The 23214-nt window shown below is 41.5% G+C and overlaps 1 protein-coding gene across 1 annotated transcript in view; it reads right to left on the bottom strand.

Moving 5' to 3' along the window:
* Positions 1-6425: 6425 nt before the first annotated feature.
* Positions 6426-23214, bottom strand: part of pkp2 (plakophilin 2) — a 31497-nt gene continuing 14708 nt past the window's right edge. The window contains exons 7-13 of the mRNA XM_069192776.1: positions 13745-13862; positions 12333-12494; positions 11279-11455; positions 9904-10057; positions 9414-9606; positions 7950-8037; positions 6426-7377 (exon numbers count right to left, since the gene is read on the bottom strand). Of these exons, the coding sequence (XP_069048877.1) occupies positions 7315-7377; positions 7950-8037; positions 9414-9606; positions 9904-10057; positions 11279-11455; positions 12333-12494; positions 13745-13862 (955 nt within the window). The 3' untranslated portion in view covers positions 6426-7314. The remainder of the gene's footprint in view (positions 7378-7949; positions 8038-9413; positions 9607-9903; positions 10058-11278; positions 11456-12332; positions 12495-13744; positions 13863-23214) is intronic.

The following is a 23214-nucleotide window of genomic DNA, read 5'->3' as shown; positions in this document are numbered from 1 at the left end:
TAAGCTGTTTATTTTCAGGGAGTCTTTAGTGCAGGCAAGAAAATGCACGTGATCATTTTTATTGTGGCTTTAAAAGGGCCATGTCCATGACTAAGGGAAGAGTTCAGACATGAACAAGGAGCTTTTGTTTGGGAGAAACAAACGTGAAGGGCGCCACCCACTATCTCTCCACAAATATGTGCAGGTGGCACCGGTCCTTTTTTTGTAGAATTTGGCTAAATATACCATATCTACAGCTAGAAAGCTGGAAAATACATGCTTTTTTTTAAAAAAAGGAAATCTTTGGTTTGAAGCCATGCATTTATTTCCAATGAATGTGTGTTTCTTTTAGCTGAGTCCAAGGCCAGTCGCCATTCTTGCACGCTGCAGACTGGTCCCTCTGGCGAATCTTTGACACCGTTCTGGAAAGACGAACACCTGCTCTGATTAGCCATTTCCTCCCGTCTGCTCTCGCCCGGCTGGACAAGCTCTTTCACGCCTCTTCCCTGCGGCGGAGCTCGAGGGCGACTTGGGTGGCGTCGTGTCTCGTCGCAGGATTTTGGCATAGTCTACAGTTTGTCAAGTCTATTTGAATGAGAATACCATGACTCGTGCGAACCTGGGTGTTCAGCTGTATAAACTGTCTGTGGACTTTGCACGCTGATGCACAAACACACAGTTCTGTTGGCTGGGGGTCTGGACAAGTGGCTGTCAAGGACACATGCAATTTGTTGCAACACTGAAAAAAAGTGGAAAAATAGATCTTGTTTGTAAAAAGGCACTCGGTACGAAAGCAGTTGCAAAACGAGATGAGGTTGTTCTGCCCATCCAGCCATTTGAGAAGTTAGCAGCTGATTCATCTAAGGGTCTCGCCCAGCTGTTGCTTAACAGAAACCAGAGTTTCGGCCTCGGCGTGGTTGGAAAGCTTGTTTCGTACTCCAGCAACCCATTCGGTAAAGAAGTGCCTCCTGTTCTGCTGATCCTGACCGGCCCTTCTGCACCGCAGGCCCACAGCAGAGCGGCTAAAGTGGAGGAGTGAGAAATCAATTGCAATGGAGCTTTAGGGGTCCTGCCTGTGTAAACCGGGAGTAGGATTTAGCCAGGACTACAGGATTAACACTTCTACTCTATAAAAAAAATACAGTATCAGAACTGACCGTGCTCAGCCTTGCTTAGCTTATATGACCTCATGAGGTCAGGCTCCACCTGAACTTCTTAATTCTGCTTTTCTTTCACCTCCTGAAAGCAAGCTGTCTTAAGTTTACATAGAGGTTACTCCCTGTTTCATATCCCCCAATTAGCATTTTAGTAAAAATAAATAACTTTTGTAATTGATCTTTTCCCGCTTACTGGACCTTGTTTCTTCTAAAGAATCCTGTCATTGAGAAGCCAAATCATAGAGCCTGACATGCTGGGGGGTGTGTGTCAGAGCAAGCTAGGCTGCTGGTGTTTTATCCTCTCCAGCATGCGGATTTGGAAAGCAGCTGGAATTAAACTTCCTGGATGGGGGTGTGGCAGATCCCTGCTATAGAGGCTTCATCGTACCCTTACTCCATTACAAATGACCTCTATTTGCTTTGTTAACAGTTAATATTAAAAGCAGGTAGACTATAAAGGCCTATTTTGCACCAGTAGTCAGAGTATGAAATATGAGTAATTCAGAGCACTGAGTAATTCTGTATACGGCATGAAGGAGTTACTGGGAATGCAGTTGTTGGGTAGTTCTGCCAGCTTCAATAGGAAAACAAGTGCACCATGGCAGTTATCCATATTTTCCTGCCAATACAAACAAATACTATTATATAACATCTAACTTCGCACAATATACCTTATAGCCAGCAATATAAAAGCCTCAGCACGGATATGGCCTTTCCCCTGGGTGGATACGTCTGTGTGTGATAAATTGTCTCGTTCTTATCTTGGGTCTTGGGATTTTTCCCAGGGACTCCAATTATCTCCCACTTTCCAAATACAGTGCATGTGGTTTATGTTGATTGGTTTATGGACTAGATTGTCCCTGTGAATTTATTCATGTGTGCGTTTGACCTGCAATAGACTGGCATCTCTTCCAGAGTCTAGTACCACCTTGTTGTTGTCACTGCCCTTACCGGGACTTAAGGAGCTTTCTGGTAGTGGGTGAACGGGCGTTCAGGTGGGTATTTGATTTAGTTTAATCCAGGCTTTAGGATTGACAGGCACTTCGGTTAAAGATGAAGACGGAGATTTGCTGAGCTACCTAAAAAAAACATCCTGGCCATGGTTGCAAAAAGTACATAAATGGCACAATATGTTAGGGGTGGTTTCTGTATGTTTTCTGTGTCTCTTCAAAGCAGCGGCACCTGAGGAGCTGTGAGAAGTTTCTAAATAGGTCAGATTAAGCCAGAAATGAGCAGAATCAGGTCATTAAAATACAAGACCCAGATGGACAGAAAAACTGGAGGTACACAGGTCCTCTGGGCTTCCTAAAGTATACAACAATAAGCAACAAAAATTTAATCAAATAAAATTTCAAATTGATTTTGGAAACACAATTAGTGTAATTGATTTTATGTTTATTATACTAAGTATTTAGGTGTATTTTGTACTATGCACAGCGTGCTTAGCTACTCGGAACCAAACAACTTGCTAAAACGTTAATAAATCATTAACTTGCACTTAGCCAGGTTTCACGATGGTGCCTGTTCTGGCTACTGAAGATAATTGTGTCATTCCTGCTTGCTGGAAGTTGCGCATTGAATGAGATGCTCTGCTTTAGCGCCATTCCGGCGAAATGCAGAAAATTGGCCCCATTGCACACTGGCGCTGCCTATGAAGGCAGACGGATGTGCCTGGCCAGGCTGTCATGTTTGTTTGCTGTGTGTTCAGAACCTACATCTGGAACTCCCCCCAAAAAAGAAAGAGTGGCTGCAATGTGCTTGGAGTCCATTTGTGGGAAATGTGTTGACGGTCAGTGTGGAGCTGCTGGTCCAGTTTCCACCGTGTCTAACCAGTGGGTTTCTGCCGATTGCAGGAAAAGCACATCTCCCATTGAAAGCCTGCAAGAACCCAGCAAGCCCCGTTTCCATCTGCCAGGAAGCTGAGAGAACCCGCACTGATTAATCTTTATAGCGACTGCGGTGAGCCTTTACTGATGGTGTTTTTAACCGTGATGGACCTGTTAGTAGACAACGGGTTTGCACAGTCCGTGTTACACTGTCTATTGAACATAAGATAGGTTCCCAACAGCAAGAGGTCATTTTGCCCATTTGGTAGTTGTACTGTTAGTAATTGATCCAAGGATTCCATCCAGTTATTTCAGGGAAAAAACAAGCCTGGGCATCGGCTTTGACAGCATCACTGGGCGGCTTATTTCATAGTCCCTCCACCCTTTGGATAAAAGTGTGCCTTCAGCCCTGATTAGTGTTATCCAGCAGTTTCTTGACATAAGCCAGGATATCGGCTTTGAGAGCAAGGCTGGGTAGACTGTTCCAGATTCCCACAAACCCCAACTGCATTAAGCTAACTGGTGGGGTGGTTTAACAAAAACACACCTGGTAGTCCTTAAGGGCAACCTAAAAAAAAACGAATATAAGCTGTCGGAAAGAAAATCACAAGATCTTAGTTTTTTAACTGCAATTTCTCCATTTGTTCAAATTGATTATGCTAACAATTGGTATATTCTCTGAACAGTTGCACAAATGCATATGACTGTGGTATTCCCGTGAACTTTAAATGTTCCTTTGCTTTCACCATAATGAATTATGTTTCCCACATTAGAGGTCTGCATGGGCAGACATTATTTATTCATCCATTTTTCTGACTGCTGTATCCCATACAAGGTTCCAGGGGAGCCAGAGCACATGGCAGGGTACAGCCTGGGCAGGACGCCAGTCTATCATAGGGCACACACTCGCACCAGGGCCAGCTTTACCAGTATCCCCATTAACCTACCCAATGTTCTTTGGACATTGAGAGGAAACTGGAGCACCCAGAGGAAACCCACATGAACACAGGGAAAACATGCAAACTTCACGCCGACAGCACCCCAGGTCTGTAAGTACACCCAGAGCCCCAGCGCTTCAAGGCAGTGATGCTGACCACGGCCCGGCCACGCCGTCCCACTCATTACCCTACATAATGGAAACCTGATATAAGGATATTGCTATGGAATATTTACTGGGGTATTTTGCAAAATCCTGTATTGATAACCACTACTCCACTAAGCTTGGAAAATGAAAGTGCTATAACATTCAGGGTAACTATAAGGTGCGATTACTATCCTGCAAGTAAAGATGATTACAAGACAAAAGATCTTATTACTATCTTATTTCAAAGATTATCTGGAAATTGTGCTTTGAAGGCCGTTTCTTCCCTGATGGTGAAAAGTCGGTAGGTACCGTAACAAAATATATTTTGTTTTATGCAGTACGTGCTGTGTTCATGATGGAATATCCAGAATACGACAGGAACAGGTACTGGCTACAACACACACTGAGCCCAGTTCAAGTTACACACACGGTGCTTGTGACAATTTTGAAATCCTTTAATTCTCATGGGTCTTTCTAAAATTCTGACCATCAGTAAAAAAAAATGATTTTTTTTTTTGGGGGGGAAGGACTACAGCTCAATGCACATACTGGATAACATTTCAATTTCAGTGCAAACTATTTTAGTAAGAAAGAATACAGCACCTTAAGAACACCTAAATATTTTACTTTCTTATTTCAAGTGCTAATGTTAAAGATCTATCATAGATCTAGATCTATCTTCTCATAGTTGTATAGCATATTTAACAATACATTGCTATTTTTTTTATGTTACTGTTAAAGTTACCATTATGGTTAATGAATAACCAATATTTTACCTGTTCTGATTAAATATTATTTACTAGATAGACTATTGTCAACCCTCTTGCCAAATTTGACCTTTTCTCTTTTAAAGTAAAAACAGGTTAAAGAGAGACGATCCTGGTAGGCAATAATCTAAGATTACAGTTTGCGCATTGATTACAATTTTGTGGAACGAAGCATGCAGTATCATCCCTGCAGTATTTGAGATATTTTCCAGTGCATTTTTACATTCTTTCTACCTTTGGAATTCACATTAAAGAAAAGGAGATCATGTCCTCTTAGTAGTTACTCGACACTTTTTAATAAAACTCATGAGAACAGTTTGTCAGCTAATATAAAGAATCAGATTTTGAAATGCAATAAGAAAAACTACATTCATTAAATTATTTTAACCATTCTCTTAACACAGGCTTATAGACAAAATATAGGTCACTGTAATGCTAAATGCTAAAAATGTACATACATCTTATTACAGTTTCGCGGTGCTTTTAAAAGTCTCAAAAACATCAGTGTGGTTCTTCTTTTCCCATTCATGAGATTCGTGGCTGCCAGGAGAAGATCTAATGTAGCAATGTGTCTTCTACGGTACTCTCTGAAACAATTGCTGTCAAGGGCAGATCCAAAAACCTGTTACAAATGTCTACAGTAACTACAGCTGGCCGGTATAGCACATGATTCATTTGTCAAGCGAATCTTTGTGACAAAAAGGTTTCATTGCAGTTCTAGATGTTACAAAAGATGATTTCAGTTCGGGTTGTAGAGAAATACAGCCGAATTGGATCTCTGGACATAACAAAAGGTTCTCAAGGGTGGGGTTCCCTGCCAGTGAGAGGATCTGTGTCAATATTGGAACTGGCACATAACTAAGACTGGCAGCAGCAAAAACATCTTGTTTGTTTATGCTGAAGGAAATGCTCCCATGCTTTCTGGATACTGCTTGACTATGGTGGCATGACAGTGACAAAAAACAGACAGGTTTAAAGCCCTGACTGGCCGAATCATTTTTCCAGCCTAAAATGCAGTTGAGGATATAATTTACATGCTGAAATATAAAAAAAAGCCTGAAGTCAGACCTCCCAAGAGCTCAAAATGCCTGCAGCAAAGCATTTCACATGATTACCGAAGGCGTTTGGTGAGCGCGGTGATGTGACAAACTTCAAGCAGTTATTACCTCAAAGGGATCTGCAATAGAATAGTGACTTTTAAACTCTGAAATTGACTGTGTCCCAATACCTACGTGCATGTGACAACATTATCAGATATATGAATGGAATTACCCAAAACTAAAATACATATTGTTCATATTAATGTTAAGATAAGAGCACTTTATTGGCCATACACAATTTCTTGTATTAGGAATTTGTCTTTTTTCGCATATCCCTGTTTGCTCTCCATGAGCCACACAGACAGGGCACAGAAGCTGGGGGTCAGAGTGCAGGGTCAGCCATTTATACAGCGCCCCTGGAGCATCTGGGGTCAAGGGCCTTGCTCAGGGGCCCAACAGCGTAGGATTCCTCTGCCAGCCGCGGGATATGAACCGGCAACAGAGGCCTTCCAGAGGCCCAGATCCTTAACCACAGAGTCACCGCACCGCCCCATCTTATGGACACAGACTAATTTGTGAACTGTGAAGGAGTTGTTTTTTATTGAGCATTTTTTAACAGCATCAACCATGTGGTACAGCCAAGTCCTCAGAGCTACAGCTCCTGACCCAGCCCGGGAGCGTCGAACACCAGCATCCTCTCCCACAAGCGTCATCACGTCAGGCACTTCCTGTGCCACTTAGAGCTTGACTGGCCAGAAGCCAGGCTTGTGTGTTGAAGAGAGGACTGATATGCACATCACTGGCCAGGAGAATTCGACTCTGGGCATTACTGAATGAGAAGGGGCAAATAAACCCTACCCACTCTCATTTGTATCTCTTCTTATATTACAGTGTACAGACTGTTTTCTGCTCTTCCACACCCCTGCCTTTTCTTTTTAATCTTCTCATGCATCTGCAAAACACAGCATTCGGATCTCCTGCACAAGGGGAGTTTTCTTAAAAACAGCACTATGTTCATTCAGGTAATGGAAACAGATAAAATGCTGGGGAACAGCTAAGTCATGGTGACAACAGCATTATTTTCATAGATCTGCTCTTTGCAAAGATGTACTGTAGTATATTCTAGTAATATTGGATTTCCAATACTTCAATACATCAAAGTTATTACATCATGATGTGTCATGGAGCAAATTCAGAATTCTCCTTTTCTTGGACATACAGTACAGTACAATCTAAAATGTAAATTACCAATAATCAGGAAAAACTTGCCATCTCAATCTCTTATGGTTCATTTCATTTGTAACCCCTCCCTCCACTATATTGTATTTTACAAATACCCTTTAGGTATTGTATTATATGTGTGTATATATCAGGGGGCACTAAAATAAAAGATTCTGAAGTCTAAAAAGATAATGTAGCTAGTGCCACGTAGGTTATGTACAAGACACTTCCACTGCTGTCTCAAGGTAAGTTAATTGCTTTTATGGTCTTGCAGTTGATGAAAGCAGCCTTCTTGAATCCAGCCTGAACATAAAATGAAAGAGAAAAAGAGACATTCAATGCAAAACATCTGCCTAGAAATGCACTCCACTCATGTCAAACTGAACCAGAGATCAATTCATGTTGAAACTAGAAGAGATTCTTCGCACACATATCAAAAAAAAATTAAAAACCCTGATTCAATGGCTTACTAGAGTTTAGTAATTACATCTAGGCAAAATCTAGGCAAAATATTTAGTGTACACAGAAATGACGAAGAAACTGACCTACTTCCTTAACACACAATCACTTTTTATTGAAAAAAGATGGTGCAAAAGAGACTATGTGGGCACCAGAGACAGGCACTCAAAATCCTGACATATCAGCCCTTAGAAGGATTTTAGGACCAGCAGGGAAATATGGGTCTGAGAACACAAGGGGAAAGGAAGAGGGCGTTACTGACAATCTTGAGGTCCTTCAAGAAACGACTAGTCAAGTTTAGTCTTGACCTTTCAACTACAAGACATCCCACGCAAGATAACCTGAATGCCCTCCTCTTGCTTGTAGCTTTTCGTAAATGCTTGTACTCAGGACACGGATTCGCCTTCACGACGTACCTTTCTGTAGAAGTTGTGGAGCTCGGAGAGTCTCCACATGGCGTGGAGCAGGGTCGCGGCTGCTTTGGCCCCTCTGGTAGGACCGTACCTGAAAGTAAGGGGCTCGGCATTTGAAAATGCAATTTTACATCTTTAAAAAATGTGTCTTGTGTGCCACACATTTTCTCAATAACAGACGGGTAGGAGAACCCAGGAGTCATAATTACAGTATTTATCACAACATAAAAAATTTAGATAGAAGTTGTATCCATGAATCGTTCAGCTATTAGACAGGTTTTGTGTCTCCATTTATTTTGTTTTTTGGCTAAGGAAGTTTTGAAATGCTGTGTGGTTGTCTGCTTACATACTGTATGTGCTCAGCTGCTTCAGTCAGTAGTGAAAGAAGGACACGGGGCCACTACTGAAAACTTAAGGGAATTTATTAAGGCAAGGGAACAGGAAACTCTTTGCTCAAAGCGTCATGGGTTTCGGAAACTTATTTCCCAGCCAGGTGGTTGAGACCCAAACGCTAGGCTGTTTCTGTTTAAGAAACAGCTGGAAGACATTTTAAATTCACTCAGCTACTAAACTACTAAACAAGCAAGATGTGCCGCATGGCCCCCTTTCATTCACAGACCTTCCTTCTGTTCATATACACAGTGAAGTCATGATGGGTGATGGGGGGCCTGGCAATTGAGGAGCAATACATCCATGCAAAAACCCAGCGAGTCCCGGTTTCCAAGAGAGAAACAAAATAAACTGCTTTTCCCAAAACGCTCAGCACTCCTGAGATAAAAGGTTCCAGGAGGGCTCACCTGTGCTCCTGACATGGTATTTAAAAGAAGATTTTGTTCAATTTAGCTTTGAAATGTGACTGGCAGGACACCTGCACCGGCTCATTAACTGGGAAGGGTTAAGCAGAGCTCTGACAGAGCTAGTCTTTATTGCTTTACTGTACAGTTTCTCATCTTTCTTTTAGTATTGAAAGCAAAGCATGGCCTTATAGCATCTTTGAAGTCTGAGAGAAACAACAAATAAAGCTGGTTTTGGTTAATCCAGCTCTGTTCAAATTTTGTACTGTGACCCGGACATATGCTTAGTGGAGGTGGAAGTCAGTACTGCTTAATAAGCAGTATTCTTCTTCTCATTTAATATTCTTTAATGAGCACCATTTCTACGGCAACCTCTATTGAACACTTAGTCATATTGGTTTAAGCTACGACTAACAATGCTGACAGGTCTATGTCTTGCTAGATAGGTCCAAAAAGCAGCCTTTTATCTTCATGTATGTGAAGAGAGGAACACATGACAAAGAACACCAGGCAAAGAGTCAGTTTAATTTGACCAGTAAAAGGGATGGATCAGCTGCTCTAATTTGTTCACTCTGATCAACAGCATAAGAATCTGATGAGGAGGAGCTTGTGTTGTAGTGTGACTGCAGACAGCGTAGTAAAGGCAGAAAGAGTTGAGAAAAGAAATAATCACCCATTGTCGCTGGTGCTGATGCTGATGATTTTGTTCATCCCTTTATTGTTGACGATGCTGCGTGCGTTCTGGGTGTCATCCTGGACCAAGTTCATGAGGACGCTGCAAATGGACACGGTGGTTTCTGGCGGAACATCTGTGCTGGTGCCAGAACCGGGCAGAATCGTCAGGAGATCCGGCAATATCTGGTTTCCTGGAAGAGAAAGTAAAACATGAAAAGACAGCCAACATGCATGGTGAGGCCCGCAATACCTCTGATCTAGCCCGTGGGAAAAGCATGAAATGGTATCAGGCTGCTGGAAAAGAAGCCTCCACTCTGGCTTATAAAGTGATAGGAGTAAACCAGTTCTACAAAAAAGTAACAAAGACCAAAACAAACTGGGTCTAAGAAATGCAAGGTCAACCATGTTAACAATGTAACAGCCAGTGGATGCCACGCCCAGTATCACAAGAGGTAAATTATGGGGTTCTCCCTCAAAGCCTGTCTTACCCATGTCCCTGTGCAGCTCTTGGTACCGGGACATGTTCCTCAGCAGGGACACGGCTGTCCTCTGCACACCGCGGTCCGCCGACTGAAGCATCTTCTGGATGTGCTGGAGGCCGTTTTCCTTCCGGACAATGGTGTGCGCGATGGAGTTCGACAGCTGTGTTAAGCAAATGTTGAGTTACTCATTTAGAACGGGGATCCTCAGGCCTTGCTTTGCCCTGGGTGTCCCCACTCGTGGATATTTTAGTAACCACCGCCTCGGCAATTTCTAAAAGTCCTGGGACATACAAGCTGCAGTCAAACAAATTTGCAATTTGTTAAACTGTGTAATTGAGAGATCATCTGGGACTAAAGTCAGAATATCCTTCATTCTGCGAGGACCTAAGTTCCCTTTACTGAAAATATGACTTTGTTAATTGTCAAATTAATTGTTATGACTTAGTTGATCAATAACATTTTAAAAAAAGATGATTCAAACTAAACTTCAGTGGATATAAAAAGTCTAGACACCCTTATTGAAATTGCAGGTTTTTGTGATGTGATGCCAGAAATCAAGATAAATCATGTCAGACATTTTTTCATCTTTAATGTGACCCTGCAACCAACAAAATTCAAGATAAAAACAAATAATCAATTCTAATTCAGCACTAGACACTGCACAGAGACATTACGAGCGTAGGAAATATAAAACTGAACAAACTCATAGAAGAATATTTCATGACCATTAACAGAGTTAAGCTGCAAGTTAAGCAGCTTCAGTCAGATACATAAGAATAAAAAGGTTTGAATGAAGATGGCAGCACTGTCTGAACTACATTTCCCAGGTAGATCTGTGGGCAAATGAGTAGCTGCTGGGCATTCGTCTTCTGGAGTTCAGAGAGTAGATCCTCTGTGAAGTCCTACCAGAGGGAAAGGGACAGACTAATAAACAGCGAGTCTTGAGATGTTGAAAGTTTTGTGAAGAGAATTGCAGAAAGATCTGGATTTGTCTGGAAGACGTTTGTGATGAGTCTCAGAGAGAGACCAAAATACTGTGTTTGTTTTGAAGCCAATATGCAGCTTAGCTGCCCTGTGAGTTAGGCAGATAATGAAGAATTGAGCTAGTAGCTCCAGGGGAGCTTAGGCTTTTGTTTTGTTTTGGGGTTATGCTTGGGTTTGCCTAATTCCTGCACTGTAAATAAAGAGCACGGTTTCTGAACTTTACAGCTGTGTGTTGGTGTGTCTGTTGTTTTGGACCCGCCCATTTGAAAAGATCCCTTTACAAATTACATTCTATGACTCATGATCCTTTCCCAGTATAACAATGCGTTTGCGTGATGGAAGACAGAAGCTTCAGCAGGGGGCACTGTTAATGTGTGGGGCGATTCTATCTGTTTACCAAGCTGCTCCCCGCAGTGAGGTTCTGCAGAGACCCGATGGAGGCCTCCTGAGTGAACTTCCTGGTGCTCTTGGCGATCAGAGACAGGTACATCCTGATGGTGATGGGGCTCCATAGCCACTCCACCCCTCGTGGGTTGCTCTTCTCTTCTGGGAAGGGTACTCTCCTTTCTGGGGCCTAAAAATAATAATAATACAACTTTATTTTATTTAGTGCCATTAAAAGTGTCTTCTTAAAACACTTTACAGAACACAAAAATACACAGTAAGAGGAGATAGTAGGATGGGGGATTGGATATATTAGGAAAGCAAAGGATTAGACAAAGGCTTAGTTCCATACAAGCCCATCCAAAGAAGAAAGTGTTGTCTAGATATGAAAGAGCTCGGGGAAGGTGATTCTTTGATATCCTTGGGGAGAGGTCCAGAGCTCTGGGGGATAACAGGAAAAGACCCAGCCACCCGTAGAGTGTAGACGGGCAGACAGGAGACCAGAGTTAGAAGAGCCAAGGTTGCGAGGTGGGAAGAAGCACGATAGTAGCTCAGACAGGTACTGAGGTGCCAAGCCATGCAGAGCCTTATAGGTGAGCTTGAGGATTTTGAAGTCGACGTGAAACCTGATCGGAAGAAAATGAAACAAAATAAGAAAAACGAAATAGGAAAAACCGCCTTCAGTGTGAATGCAAAGCTAGGCTGAATCTCAACAAGTGCATGTTCAATTAAAAGAGTTAAGTACAGTACCACTGCAGAACCTATAAAAAAGCATTTGCGCTGAAAGACTGAGTGAAAGGCCATGTGGACAATTCCAGACAAGCCTTTAACAACCTTTTATTAAATACCTCTCAATGTAGACCTTACAGAACTGACAATAAAGTGTTTTCTGGAGCAATGATACCTTTATTAAGGTTATTCATTATTCATGCATGAAGTAAACTTCTTAAGTGACAAATAGGTTGCTTTTGACCAATTATTTTAATAATAACAATACATTTTCCTCTTTTGCCTGCACTGTCTAAACTGCATTAGATTCACCCACGTCATCAGTTTTAATAACGTACTTCGTTAGGCTTTGTACTCCGAGACCCAAAACAGCCAGGTGTACTGTTTGGTGCCGCCAGGTTCTGTCTTGACTCGTGGATCTCCTTGATGTATTTCTGGGGCAGTTCAGCTTCCATCTGGTAGCAGAGGTTGTGAAGTATACACACACAGTTCTCTGTGGACTGCAGAACACAGTGAAGTGAGAGACTGTGAGCACATGCCTCAGACACACAAGAATATTGATAGGCTGAGCTCCTTTAATAAATAAAAAGGGCAAATAATTTATGTTAGGTACAATATGCTACCAACGTTTTCACATCCATTAAAACTATACTGTGCATCTTCTCAAAATACATTCTTACAGTAAACACACACAAACACTCTCTTGAGAAATTAATGTGGAAGTACTTCAGAACTCACTGGAGGAAGAGGACTGTTTCACTCATTATTCTCCGTTCTGACAATATTTTGGTATTAAAGAGCCTCATCTTGAAACCAATTTTCATTATACTGATATATAAGGCAGGCAATCTCATAAGCTGTACAACGTTAGTGATTAGTTACTGTACATTATCTGTCCAACAATAAGTACTTATGAAAAAGATTTTGGTGACCAGGATGTGATGCCGCACAGGGATGTGCCTTGTAAGTTGTGGCTTTTCCTGCAGTTTGTATCGGTCTTTTTCAAAGCTTCCCCCTTACCAGGATCAGCTAGTCATCCTGCTCCAGACAGTATAAATTGAGCGCCGAGCAGTGAAGAAGGTGGTGTTGGTGAGGGAGTGGATCCACTGAGGATCTCAGATTGCCCAGCACAGACTGCATCAGCCCGTCTGAAGGTTTGCAGCTAATAATAATTTTTCTCATCTTTGGCTGGAAGGGTAGCACTACTGCTAACTTATTCCTCCCTAGCTCTGGACGGCGGTCCACTCTTTTGCTATTAATTTCCTCTCCAGCTCAGGCTGAAGGGTAGTGTCATAGCTCACTATTTTTCCAGTAGTCCTGTGGGTAGCGCTGTTATTTATCCTTACTCTTACCACAGGGCAAGACTCGGAAAAATAAAAGCCTTATTTTATCTAGATAATATATCTTGTGTGAAGGGTGTGTCTTGGGGTTTTGGCTATGGCGGTCTACCCCCATGCGGCATCAAAGGTTATCTGTGGCGAATCCAGGCCTCCGACATGTATCAAATGAGGTGCTGTTCAAGCCGCAGACCTCCAATCTGGATGGAGGGTTTTATTAGATGAGTCACTCATGCTAAGATATGCGCCTTTTAATGAGCACGATCACCATGTGGCTGATGATAAGAATGAGATATTTCATTATTCCCAGGCCAAAAGATAAAAACTTTTATCTCAAATGTTCTCAGTTTTGTAATGAAACACAAAATTCTATAGCTATTGAAAGAAATGCTATAAGCATTCAAATTGTTTACCTTGTCATCTGGTTTATAGTCGGCAATGGTTCCCCGGACATAATGCACAAGTGAGTCAATGAAAGAGTCGCAGGATCTCATCGCCTTCCGTCCCTCCGGGCCTCCTGAACTAATATTCCTAGGAAACGAATAAACATTCCCAAATTATCTTATTGTTTTGTTTAGCACTGAAAAGGACAACCAGTAACAAAGTGCTCCTTTTTTGTCCTTTCAGTAGAACATAAAATAGTAATGCTTCGTTATATACAAGGTTGAATGGCTTTCGTTTCTTTGTAACCGTTCTTATTTCCTCACTGGATCCATTATTACAGCTGAAAATACGATGAGTTTAAACTGTGACCAGGTGGAGAAGATCGGCACTGTACTGTTTTCAGGCAGAAGTGTCTTATACAGCACGTTCTTTGTTCGCATTTCTGTTACAACACCAGTACCATTTGTCAAGCTGGAACACCTGATAGCTCTTCAGGCTACAGTACTTATTTAATGAGTGAAAGAATAAAGGTTAGAACGATCACAATTATAGCAAAACCAGAAAATGAAACAGTGAAATTCTCTGAAATACAATGCATTAAAAATACCCTGTCTTTTAGCTTTTATGTATGTATTACCAGACTTTAGAAAGATACGGAACTGCTTTTTAAATTATGGAACAAGGAAGGACCTTTTGCATGCAAAAGAATTGGGGAATTAAACAATCATTATAGGCATACAGTAATTTCAGAAAAATTACTGCACTACAGAAAACACTACAGAAAAGTTCTGTGAACGGACTGTTGAGGAGTGTTTTCCCTTCCTCTTGCTTAGCAAAAAAAGCAGATACAATTTAATCTGTTAATCTGATTTAAAAGTAGAGGCATTCAATCTGTTAAAAAACCTCTAGCTCTAAACTCTTTACTTGGGCTTCAGCAGATGATACTGTGCCAAAAGCGATGGTTCAGATAAACAAATGTATTCATTTATGATAATTTCGAAAAATCAGGCAACTGATTAGCAGGTTAATACGTTTTTAACATTAAATATTGTACTTTTATTTGTAAAAGAGTGGTGTCCCATATCCATTTCTGAGGGTGTGGATCCTGCAGGGATGGCACAGGGGTGCAGTGTTCAGCATTGCTGCCTCACAGCGCTGGGGCCCTGGGCTCACTTCCAGACCTGGGGTGCTGTCTACCTGGAATTGTCATTCTCTCCATGTGATAATGGGTTACCTCCGGGGGCTCACGTTTCCTTCCACAGTCCAAAAACTTACTAGTTGGTTAACTAGCTCCTGGGCAAACTTGTCCTAGGTGTGAGTATCTGTTTGGATGTGCGTCCTGCCCAAGGTGTACCCTGCCTTTCTCCAGCTGACTCTACATTGGAAGAAGAGGCTAGAAAATGGATAGATGTACGGATCCTACAGGGTGTACAATTCCACAACTTGTTGAAGAACTAAGTTAATGAGAGAATGAAAACTAGAAGCTCAGCAGATACTAAAACCTGATGCTGAGCACACTTGCACTGAACCAAAAGATCTTCAGAAAGAGAAGGGGCCAGTCTTTCACTTTTACAGCTGGTTTGCTGATTGTACATCAACACCAAATATAACTAAAACCTTGAATTTCAGAATGAGAAGACTACAATCAAGAATGTAAAGATCCTATTACAGCATCACCCTGTACAGTTAAAATTCTTGTTTCAATATTTTATTCATTTTTAAAATAGTGGGGAAAAATAAAACACAGAACTAAATTTATAGCAGAAAAGTTACAAATGAGAAGAGGCCATTCAGACTACCTAAGTCATGATGTTGCTGGTAGTAGCTACTACATTGAAAGATCTAATCCAGTCCTTTCTTGAATGAAAAGGTACTGTATGTGCTTCAACAATATAGCTAAGTAGCTTATTCCAGACTCCCAGAATCTTTTCTGTAACATGATGAGCCCAAATTGTACACAATATTCCAAAAGACATCTTATTAGTGCGTTGTACAATTCCAATATTTGTTACTTCTTCACATTGCCTGAAGATGAACGTGATGTTTCAAAAACATTATTTTTATTTTTATAATTATTATTAATCATCAGAATTATCATTGCCACTTCACAATAGGGACTCCCCTCCATCACCACCAGTATGCATCCCTACCTGGATGATGCCCAGTCTGCTCCCCACACACCAGCTCTCAGTGGGGAGGAGACCAGTTTAGAGATGGGGATTATTAGGAGAGTGGTAAAGTCCAGGGCAAACTTTGGCCAGGACACCGGGGTTAAAACCCTTATTTTTTTTTTAGAAAAGCCCTGTGATTTTCAGCCTCCCAAGCGGTTTCCCATCCAGGTACTGGCCAGGCTCACTCCTGATGAGCTTCAGAGAGCTGCCAGTTGTGAGTTGCAGGGTGATACAGGTGCTGGCAATGTTTGTCAATGTGTTGTATTAAGGTTTACCATCTTGTATTTAAATGATTATGTATTTACTATGACTGCTGTTGATTGCATTAAATGTCATCTGCTCTGTGTTTTCCCTGAATTGGAATCTGTATGAATCATTTTGAATTTCCTTTGCTTTTCTGGTAATCCACCTATTTTGAAATCATCTGCAGATTTGACCAGATTAATAACTATATACAAATCTAGGTTATTAACATGAATTAAAAAAAGCAGTAGTCCAGTGGTACCCCACTAACTGTCACCTCAAATTATTACAAATTTATCTGTATTTAGTTTTTGATCTATACATCAGATTCTTAATCTAAAGACATGCACTGCCTGCAAACCTAGTCTTTTATGAGAAATTGATAAGTCTCTGTATTCATTAAAGAAACAAATTAGATATACTGGACACATGAATGTCCGAATCATCCCAAATTCTGATGTGCTTATCGATCTGAATATTTAATTTAAATAATAGAGATCATAATCCAGTTTTTTAAATATATTAGTATATGTACTGTATACTATTTTTTATACTAATATACTATGCATATATATAAAAAACTATACATTACGTAATATATACGCTTACATAATAAAAAAATCATTATACACAACACGTTGTTAGAATTGTGATGAACTAAGCCTCTGTAAAAAAAAGTTAATTGGCTAAATCAATTACATAAGCAAAACGTCTTGTGCGTTACCCTGTGGGCTCAGGACCGGCCGAACGAGTGACATTACTGCTGCGTACAAAACTTTCAGAGAACCACTGGGTAACAGGAAGAAGAGGAAGCAAAGCTATCCTCTGCAAAGGCAGTGGAATTATTACACAGGTGTAAAATGAAAATGGGCTCGGTATGTTCAGGTATGTAGCCCTGGTAGTTAATCGTCTTTGACTTTCAGAGAAATACAAAGTTTGACTTGCCTTCAATCTCCAAGCTTCATGCAGGTTGCCATGGCTCTTACTTATTCTAATTATCACTTCCAGAAGTTTAGAATTAGAATTTGTTTTGACTGGTCTATAGCTAGCTGTGAGTGGGGAGAAGCATCAGCACACGTTCGCTGCGAAGAGACAAGTGAAGCTTAATTCCACACTGAAAGTAGAACGAATAAACACATTTCAGCTGGCTTCTGGGAAAACTGACCCTGGTGAGTCAAAATACACAGCGTATGTACAACTTCTCTTGAATTGATAGGATACCATCAGGCCACCATCAAATTTGTTTGAGGTGATTCCACCTAAGTTTCAACTAAGTACCTGCAAAACTTCTGTAACTTCTAATTAAATATTAATTACAGAACTCGGATTAACATCTGAAGAAGTTATTCATTTAGCCCATCACTCATTGTCCTTCAATTGTCTAAATAGTCTCTCATCCTTTCTTTAAAGAAATATCCTTTATTTCAGCCTCCATTGTAGAATCCCCCGTAAGCCAATCAGACAATCCAAAGTACTGTAATAAAAGCTTAATTTATAATGAATTATTAAGACTTGCAAGGTCTTCATTTGGACAGGTTGCCTGGCAACTTCACCTCACGATAAAGCTGTTTTTAAAGAGCTGGGGAAGCTGGGATTTCTGCCAAGTTGCCGTACAGATTACAACTCTGCCAGGGCTTAGTCACTGCTCAGTCAGACAAGGATCAGAGGTGTGTCACTGTGAAAACTGAGAAAGTGCAAACAGTGCAGCTGTGTGCCTGAACTGATCTGGCACTTTGGCAAAAATGTGAACAGGCATGGCGGAAAGCTATTAAAGACGGGCCGACTTGAAAAGAGCCACACACGGGGTGTTTATCTTTACCACTAAAAGTTCTCCTGACTGCCTATGAAAAAACAAGAAGTGTGGTTACTTTCAAATGCTGAATTAAACGGCCACTGAGGAAAAACAGGTCTTCGCGTGAACTTGTGAGAACTGACGTGCCAGCACAGTGCTGCACAGTGACAGTTTCGCTCTTAAACAAAACAGCCTCTGCCCTAGCATTCACAGCAGAAGTGAAACTTTGGTTTTTGGCTTTTTGTAGCGTCCCTGTCCTGAAACATCATTGGAAAACAAAGGCTTGGAACTGGATTGGGTTACCACTTATGGTTCAGGGTCAAATTAGGCCTTGTTGAAAGGCTATAGCTGATGCATATTTGTTTAATGTTCTTATATGTTGTCCTGTGTATTTATTTAAGTTTTAAGTGGCTGCAACAGCCAAGCAACTTTTAAAATAGTTGTATGCCTTTATTTTGCACACATGAACAGCAGACTATATTAGGAAACATCGTATGTCACATACATACTGTATACCTGAGAATAAATATCTTATTTGCAAATTTCTAAACTTAAAATATGGATTAAGTATTTACAATAGATAACATACATAGCTTAAAACAAGTGAGTCACATTTTATTGAATAATTTATAAAGGAAAGATTTAAATTAAAATATTTATCAACAAAAATAAAACATGCCATGCTGGGATAAAATCACTTCTTAAACATTTTTAAAAGTGAAGGTATCAAAGTTACTGATACTGAGGTATCAAAGACGTAAAACTGAGGTCCTGACTCTCAGTGGTCGTTAAAAATCCCAGGGCGTTTCTCGAAAAGAGTAGGGGTGTAACCCCGGCGTCCTGGCCAAATTCCCCATTGGCCCTTACCAATCATGACCTCCTAATCATCCCCATCTATGAATTGGCTTCATTACTCTGCTCTCCTCCCCACCGAGAGCTGATGTGTGGTGAGCGTTCTGGCGCACTATGGCTGCCGTCGCATCATCCAGGTGGGGCTGCACACTGGTGGTGGTGGAGGGGATCCCCATTACCTGTTAAGCGCTTTGAGTGGAGTGTCCAGAAAAGTGCTATATAAGTGTAAGCAATTATTATTTTTATTAAATTCAACATCATGGGTGTGCCTTGTAAATCTATTTGCTCAAATTAGGTGAACCAGATTTTATTTGGATTTTATTTCAAAATAAAATTTTATTTCATAAAACTCCAACCTGTCACTATCACTGAGGGCTGAAATTCCCACATCTACGAACAAAACTGTAAATTTGTAGATTTGACTTAAAAACGGCTGGAGAAAAAGCTGTGCTGGAATGACATGTCTGTGATCAGATTCAAGTTAATCAATAGGGTGCTTCTTTCACCTTCAAAAGCAAGAAAGGGCATAGAGCAAACAGCGCTGGGCAAACCTTTTTTGACCTTTTCTGCTGTGCTGAAGAAAACGCTTAAAAAATATCAAAGAAGAGAAGACCTTCGAGAATGAAACTTACTATACACAAGCTTGCAAGGCTCATCTTGACGGTGGACAATGCAAGACAGACATACGGTCACAAAGGAGAAGGCGGCCTTTTCAGTCTGGAATTAACCTCTACTGATGCCTTTGCAGCTGACACGCTGCACGCAGATATACAAACATCTTCTACAGATGGTTGACACCTCTATTAAGAGTCAGCAACAAGGACTGGAACATAGTTAATGGAACAAGAGCACAGTTACCACCTGAAAGCAGGGAAATGCTAATCCTGAAGAAAGAAAAAAGCAAATGAGTGCTTGTATTCATACAACCCTAAAGGCAAACTGCAAGACCAGATAACATTAGGATTTACTTTTCTTCCCATAGCAGACTCTCTTTTCAAAGTCTACATTACATGACCGAATAAAATACTAATTTGTTTTCTATTGCAATCGCCTGCCTCTGCCTCCCACTGGGCTATTTGATTTAGGATTTATTGGCTCTCTCAGCTGCCTCCTGACATGCTAACTGATTCTCCATTACGAAGGGTTCAGATGATTTACCGCTGCAGATGATTTACCTGCTGGAAACTATCTTATGAGTTGAACACTGCTGTACTAATTAAATTACTTTGGTATCAATTCAAAGCAAAGGTGTCAGCAGAGATACATACCTGACGCACAAATCCTGTTTTTAGAAACGGCCTACATTTTAAATCAAACGCCTTTCTAATTCCTTAGTTTCATGTGCGAAGATCTCGTCTTCAAAAGATGCCGTAACCAACTTTCAAAGCAAAAACACAAATTAAGAAAAGCCGCTGCTCTTGCCCTGCTCCCCCCGACTTGGCCCGCTCTGCGCCTTCAGCCCCTCCTCTGCTCCACCCCTCGTAACCACTTGCTCCCCGAGTTCCTTGCCCCTGCTGCCCACGTCCATGTCTTGCCACATTCCAGTCGCTCTCTGCATCTGCCAGTTGGCTTTGAGTAAACAGGAAATGAAATCCTCTCTCGCCTCCCGTCTGGCTCCAGACATTCTCACTCTAACTCAAACCCGGGTCACTCCCGACAGCTCTACCACCCCTGCAGCACACAGCTGGATTCCTCTCTCCCACTTACCTCTTTTGACTTTCATGCCAATTCCCCCGCTCGGCCTCTTATCACTGTTCTCTACCTCCCTCCTGGTGCTCTCACTGCTTTTAGCGAACAGTTGGATTTTCTCCTTTCCTCCCTCCCTGCTCTCTACCTCAGTAATCTTGGCGACTCCAAACATTTGCCTTCTAACTGTGACCCCTCGACTGCGCTACTTTCTGACTTGCACTCCTTTATCTTCTCCAAGAGCCTCTGAGTTCCCTCTATCTCCTGTTTTCATTGCATTTCTGCTCTGCACCCCTGCTGCTTCTTCCCCAGCAATACTGGCCTGTAGAAAATGAAACTCAACATTGTTTAGGCCAAGTGATCCATACTGGATATAGGAACGTACACTATACATACCGCATGGGTGCTACAGAGCTAAAGGAAGCTACACATGATGATCGGAGTGTTGATGGAGACCTTTTTCTAGGTCCTCATTAAGACAATGTAGGGAAGCAATAAAAAAGCAAACAGAATGCTTAGGTACACAGCAGAAAGTGTGGAATTTAAATACAGGGAAGCTTAAGCTCTGCAATACACTAGTACAACCTCATCTAGAATACCGTGCGTTCACTTATTCCCCACCATACCACACAAAAAGATATGATAATGATAATCTTAGAAGGAATTCAAAAAATATCAACAAAAATGATTCCTAGCCTCAGGGGACTGTTGTATGCAGTCAGGTTGAGAGAGATAAAACTCTTCAGTCTAGAACAGATAAACGGGTATACAATTTCTAAGGGGTATATTCATCCCAGAGGACTATTTCAAGGACATTGGGTCACTCTTGGAAACTTCATTCAGGACAGGATTTCAGTCAGGACAGAGAATAGGTAACGCTTCTTCACTCAAAAAGTAGAAGTTTTCTCGAACACGCTTCCTAGTATGGTGGGTGATGCCTAGACTCACGAAATGAACAAGAAGGTGTAACAATACGGGTTTTTGGGAGGAGCCAAGGCAAATACACAGGTAAAAGTCAACAACCGGAGGTACTGGTGTGAGGTCAGCAAAAAGACAGAAAAGGAAAAAGAAAAAAAAACACACTTCTTGGAACAGCAGCATCCAGACTGGAAGATAAAGACCAAGGCCAAAAGAAACTCAACCTGCCCCGGTCAACTCTCACGGGGGGACTGGAGAGGAGAAAAAGAAAACAGAAACAAAAATACAGCCTTAAGGCTCTCTCCACAACCCCTTCTGGGACTGTTGGTCTAATGTCTCCCCTTGCGGGGGTTCAGGAGTAGAGTCCTGCTAGCTCGTCCTTCCAGGGATGTGTTCAGTGTGATCTTACAAACAGTTAATCCAAAGATGTGGCTCATCCAAAATTAACCACCTCTGCTGTGGTTGTCAAGGCAACAAGTCGCCCTTAGACAAGGGCTCCGCCTCCACACTGAACACACACCGCGAAATGCCACAAAGGGACAAATCATTTCTAGAGCTTTCTGTATTATTGGCAGGGTCTGCTGCTTCCTCACTATCCTGTCTGCACGTCTAGCTCAGGCCCTGGTCTTCTGCCTGGACAATCGCAGCTCCCGCATGCTGACCTGCCTGCTGACCCACCCACACCACACTGTCACTCCAGTCCCTCCTCTGGCTCCCTACAGCTGCACACATCGGCTCTGAAACACTCCTGTCACAGGCCCTCTTCTGTCCCAATTCCTCCTCCTGCCCTCTCCACTCCTCCTCCTCCTCCTCTCACCCACACCACACTGTCACTCCAGTCCCTCCTCTGGCTCCCTGCAGCTGCACACATCGGCTCTGAAACACTCCTGTCACAGGCCCTCTTCTGTCCCAATTCCTCCTCCTGCCCTCTCCACTCCTCCTCCTCCTCTCCGATTCCCTGCCTCCAGGACCAGTTCAGTCTCATGCTGGAATGAACAAGCTGTAGAAATCAGAAATGCTCAGACCCTCGTCGGGACTCATCTGTCCACACAGCAGATGTCTCGGACACGGCTGCGAACTTTCCCTCTGCTGTCCTGTGGTCAATTACTCTTGAACTGCAGGTGGTGTACTGATAGATGGACATTGTTTGCCCTCTGCGCTGCAATGGCTCTGCACTTCTAAAATCTGCCTCACTGTTTACTCTTGTCACTTGTATTTATATGGTTTTTAATAATACCTGTATTGTTATACAATGTGTCACTAACACCTTTTACAGTTCTGTGTAATAAAATACTCAATGTATATCCATTCATGTACTGTATATATTCATGTATATCATAGCCTGCTTATGTATATTCAGTACAGTCAGAAATTGCTTACTAAACGTTTTTCAATGCAGGAAGGTAAATAAAAGAGTTTTAATTTTAATTATTAAGACAGTTAGCCAGGCTGAATATTTTAATGTTAAACCTCCTGCATAAAAAAGCTGACTCATTTTCCAAAGACACAAATAGTAAAAACTGAATGTTTTAAATCATTAAATATAAAATACCTTAAGAACACCTACCATATTTGTCTAGCTAAAAAGATAATTTGGTTTATTGTTTAATTGACCACTGCAAAAAAAACACCACAAGACACCAGGATCTCCAGGAATTAATTTAAGACAACCATGTCCTGAATTAAAATGTACTACATTTCTAAAAATTCTCGTTCTCTGAACAAAGAGAGTTTTCAAGTGCCTCATTGTCAAACATGGCTATAAAGACTTGCATTATTTCTAAAGAACCAGAGATTTATTTTTCTTTTTTCTTCTGTTCGAACACTGGAATGTAGA

This window comes from Lepisosteus oculatus, chromosome 7, assembly GCF_040954835.1.
Source record: "Lepisosteus oculatus isolate fLepOcu1 chromosome 7, fLepOcu1.hap2, whole genome shotgun sequence".
Taxonomy (NCBI): Eukaryota; Metazoa; Chordata; class Actinopteri; order Semionotiformes; family Lepisosteidae; genus Lepisosteus; species Lepisosteus oculatus.
This window is presented reverse-complemented; position numbering and strand designations above follow the sequence as displayed.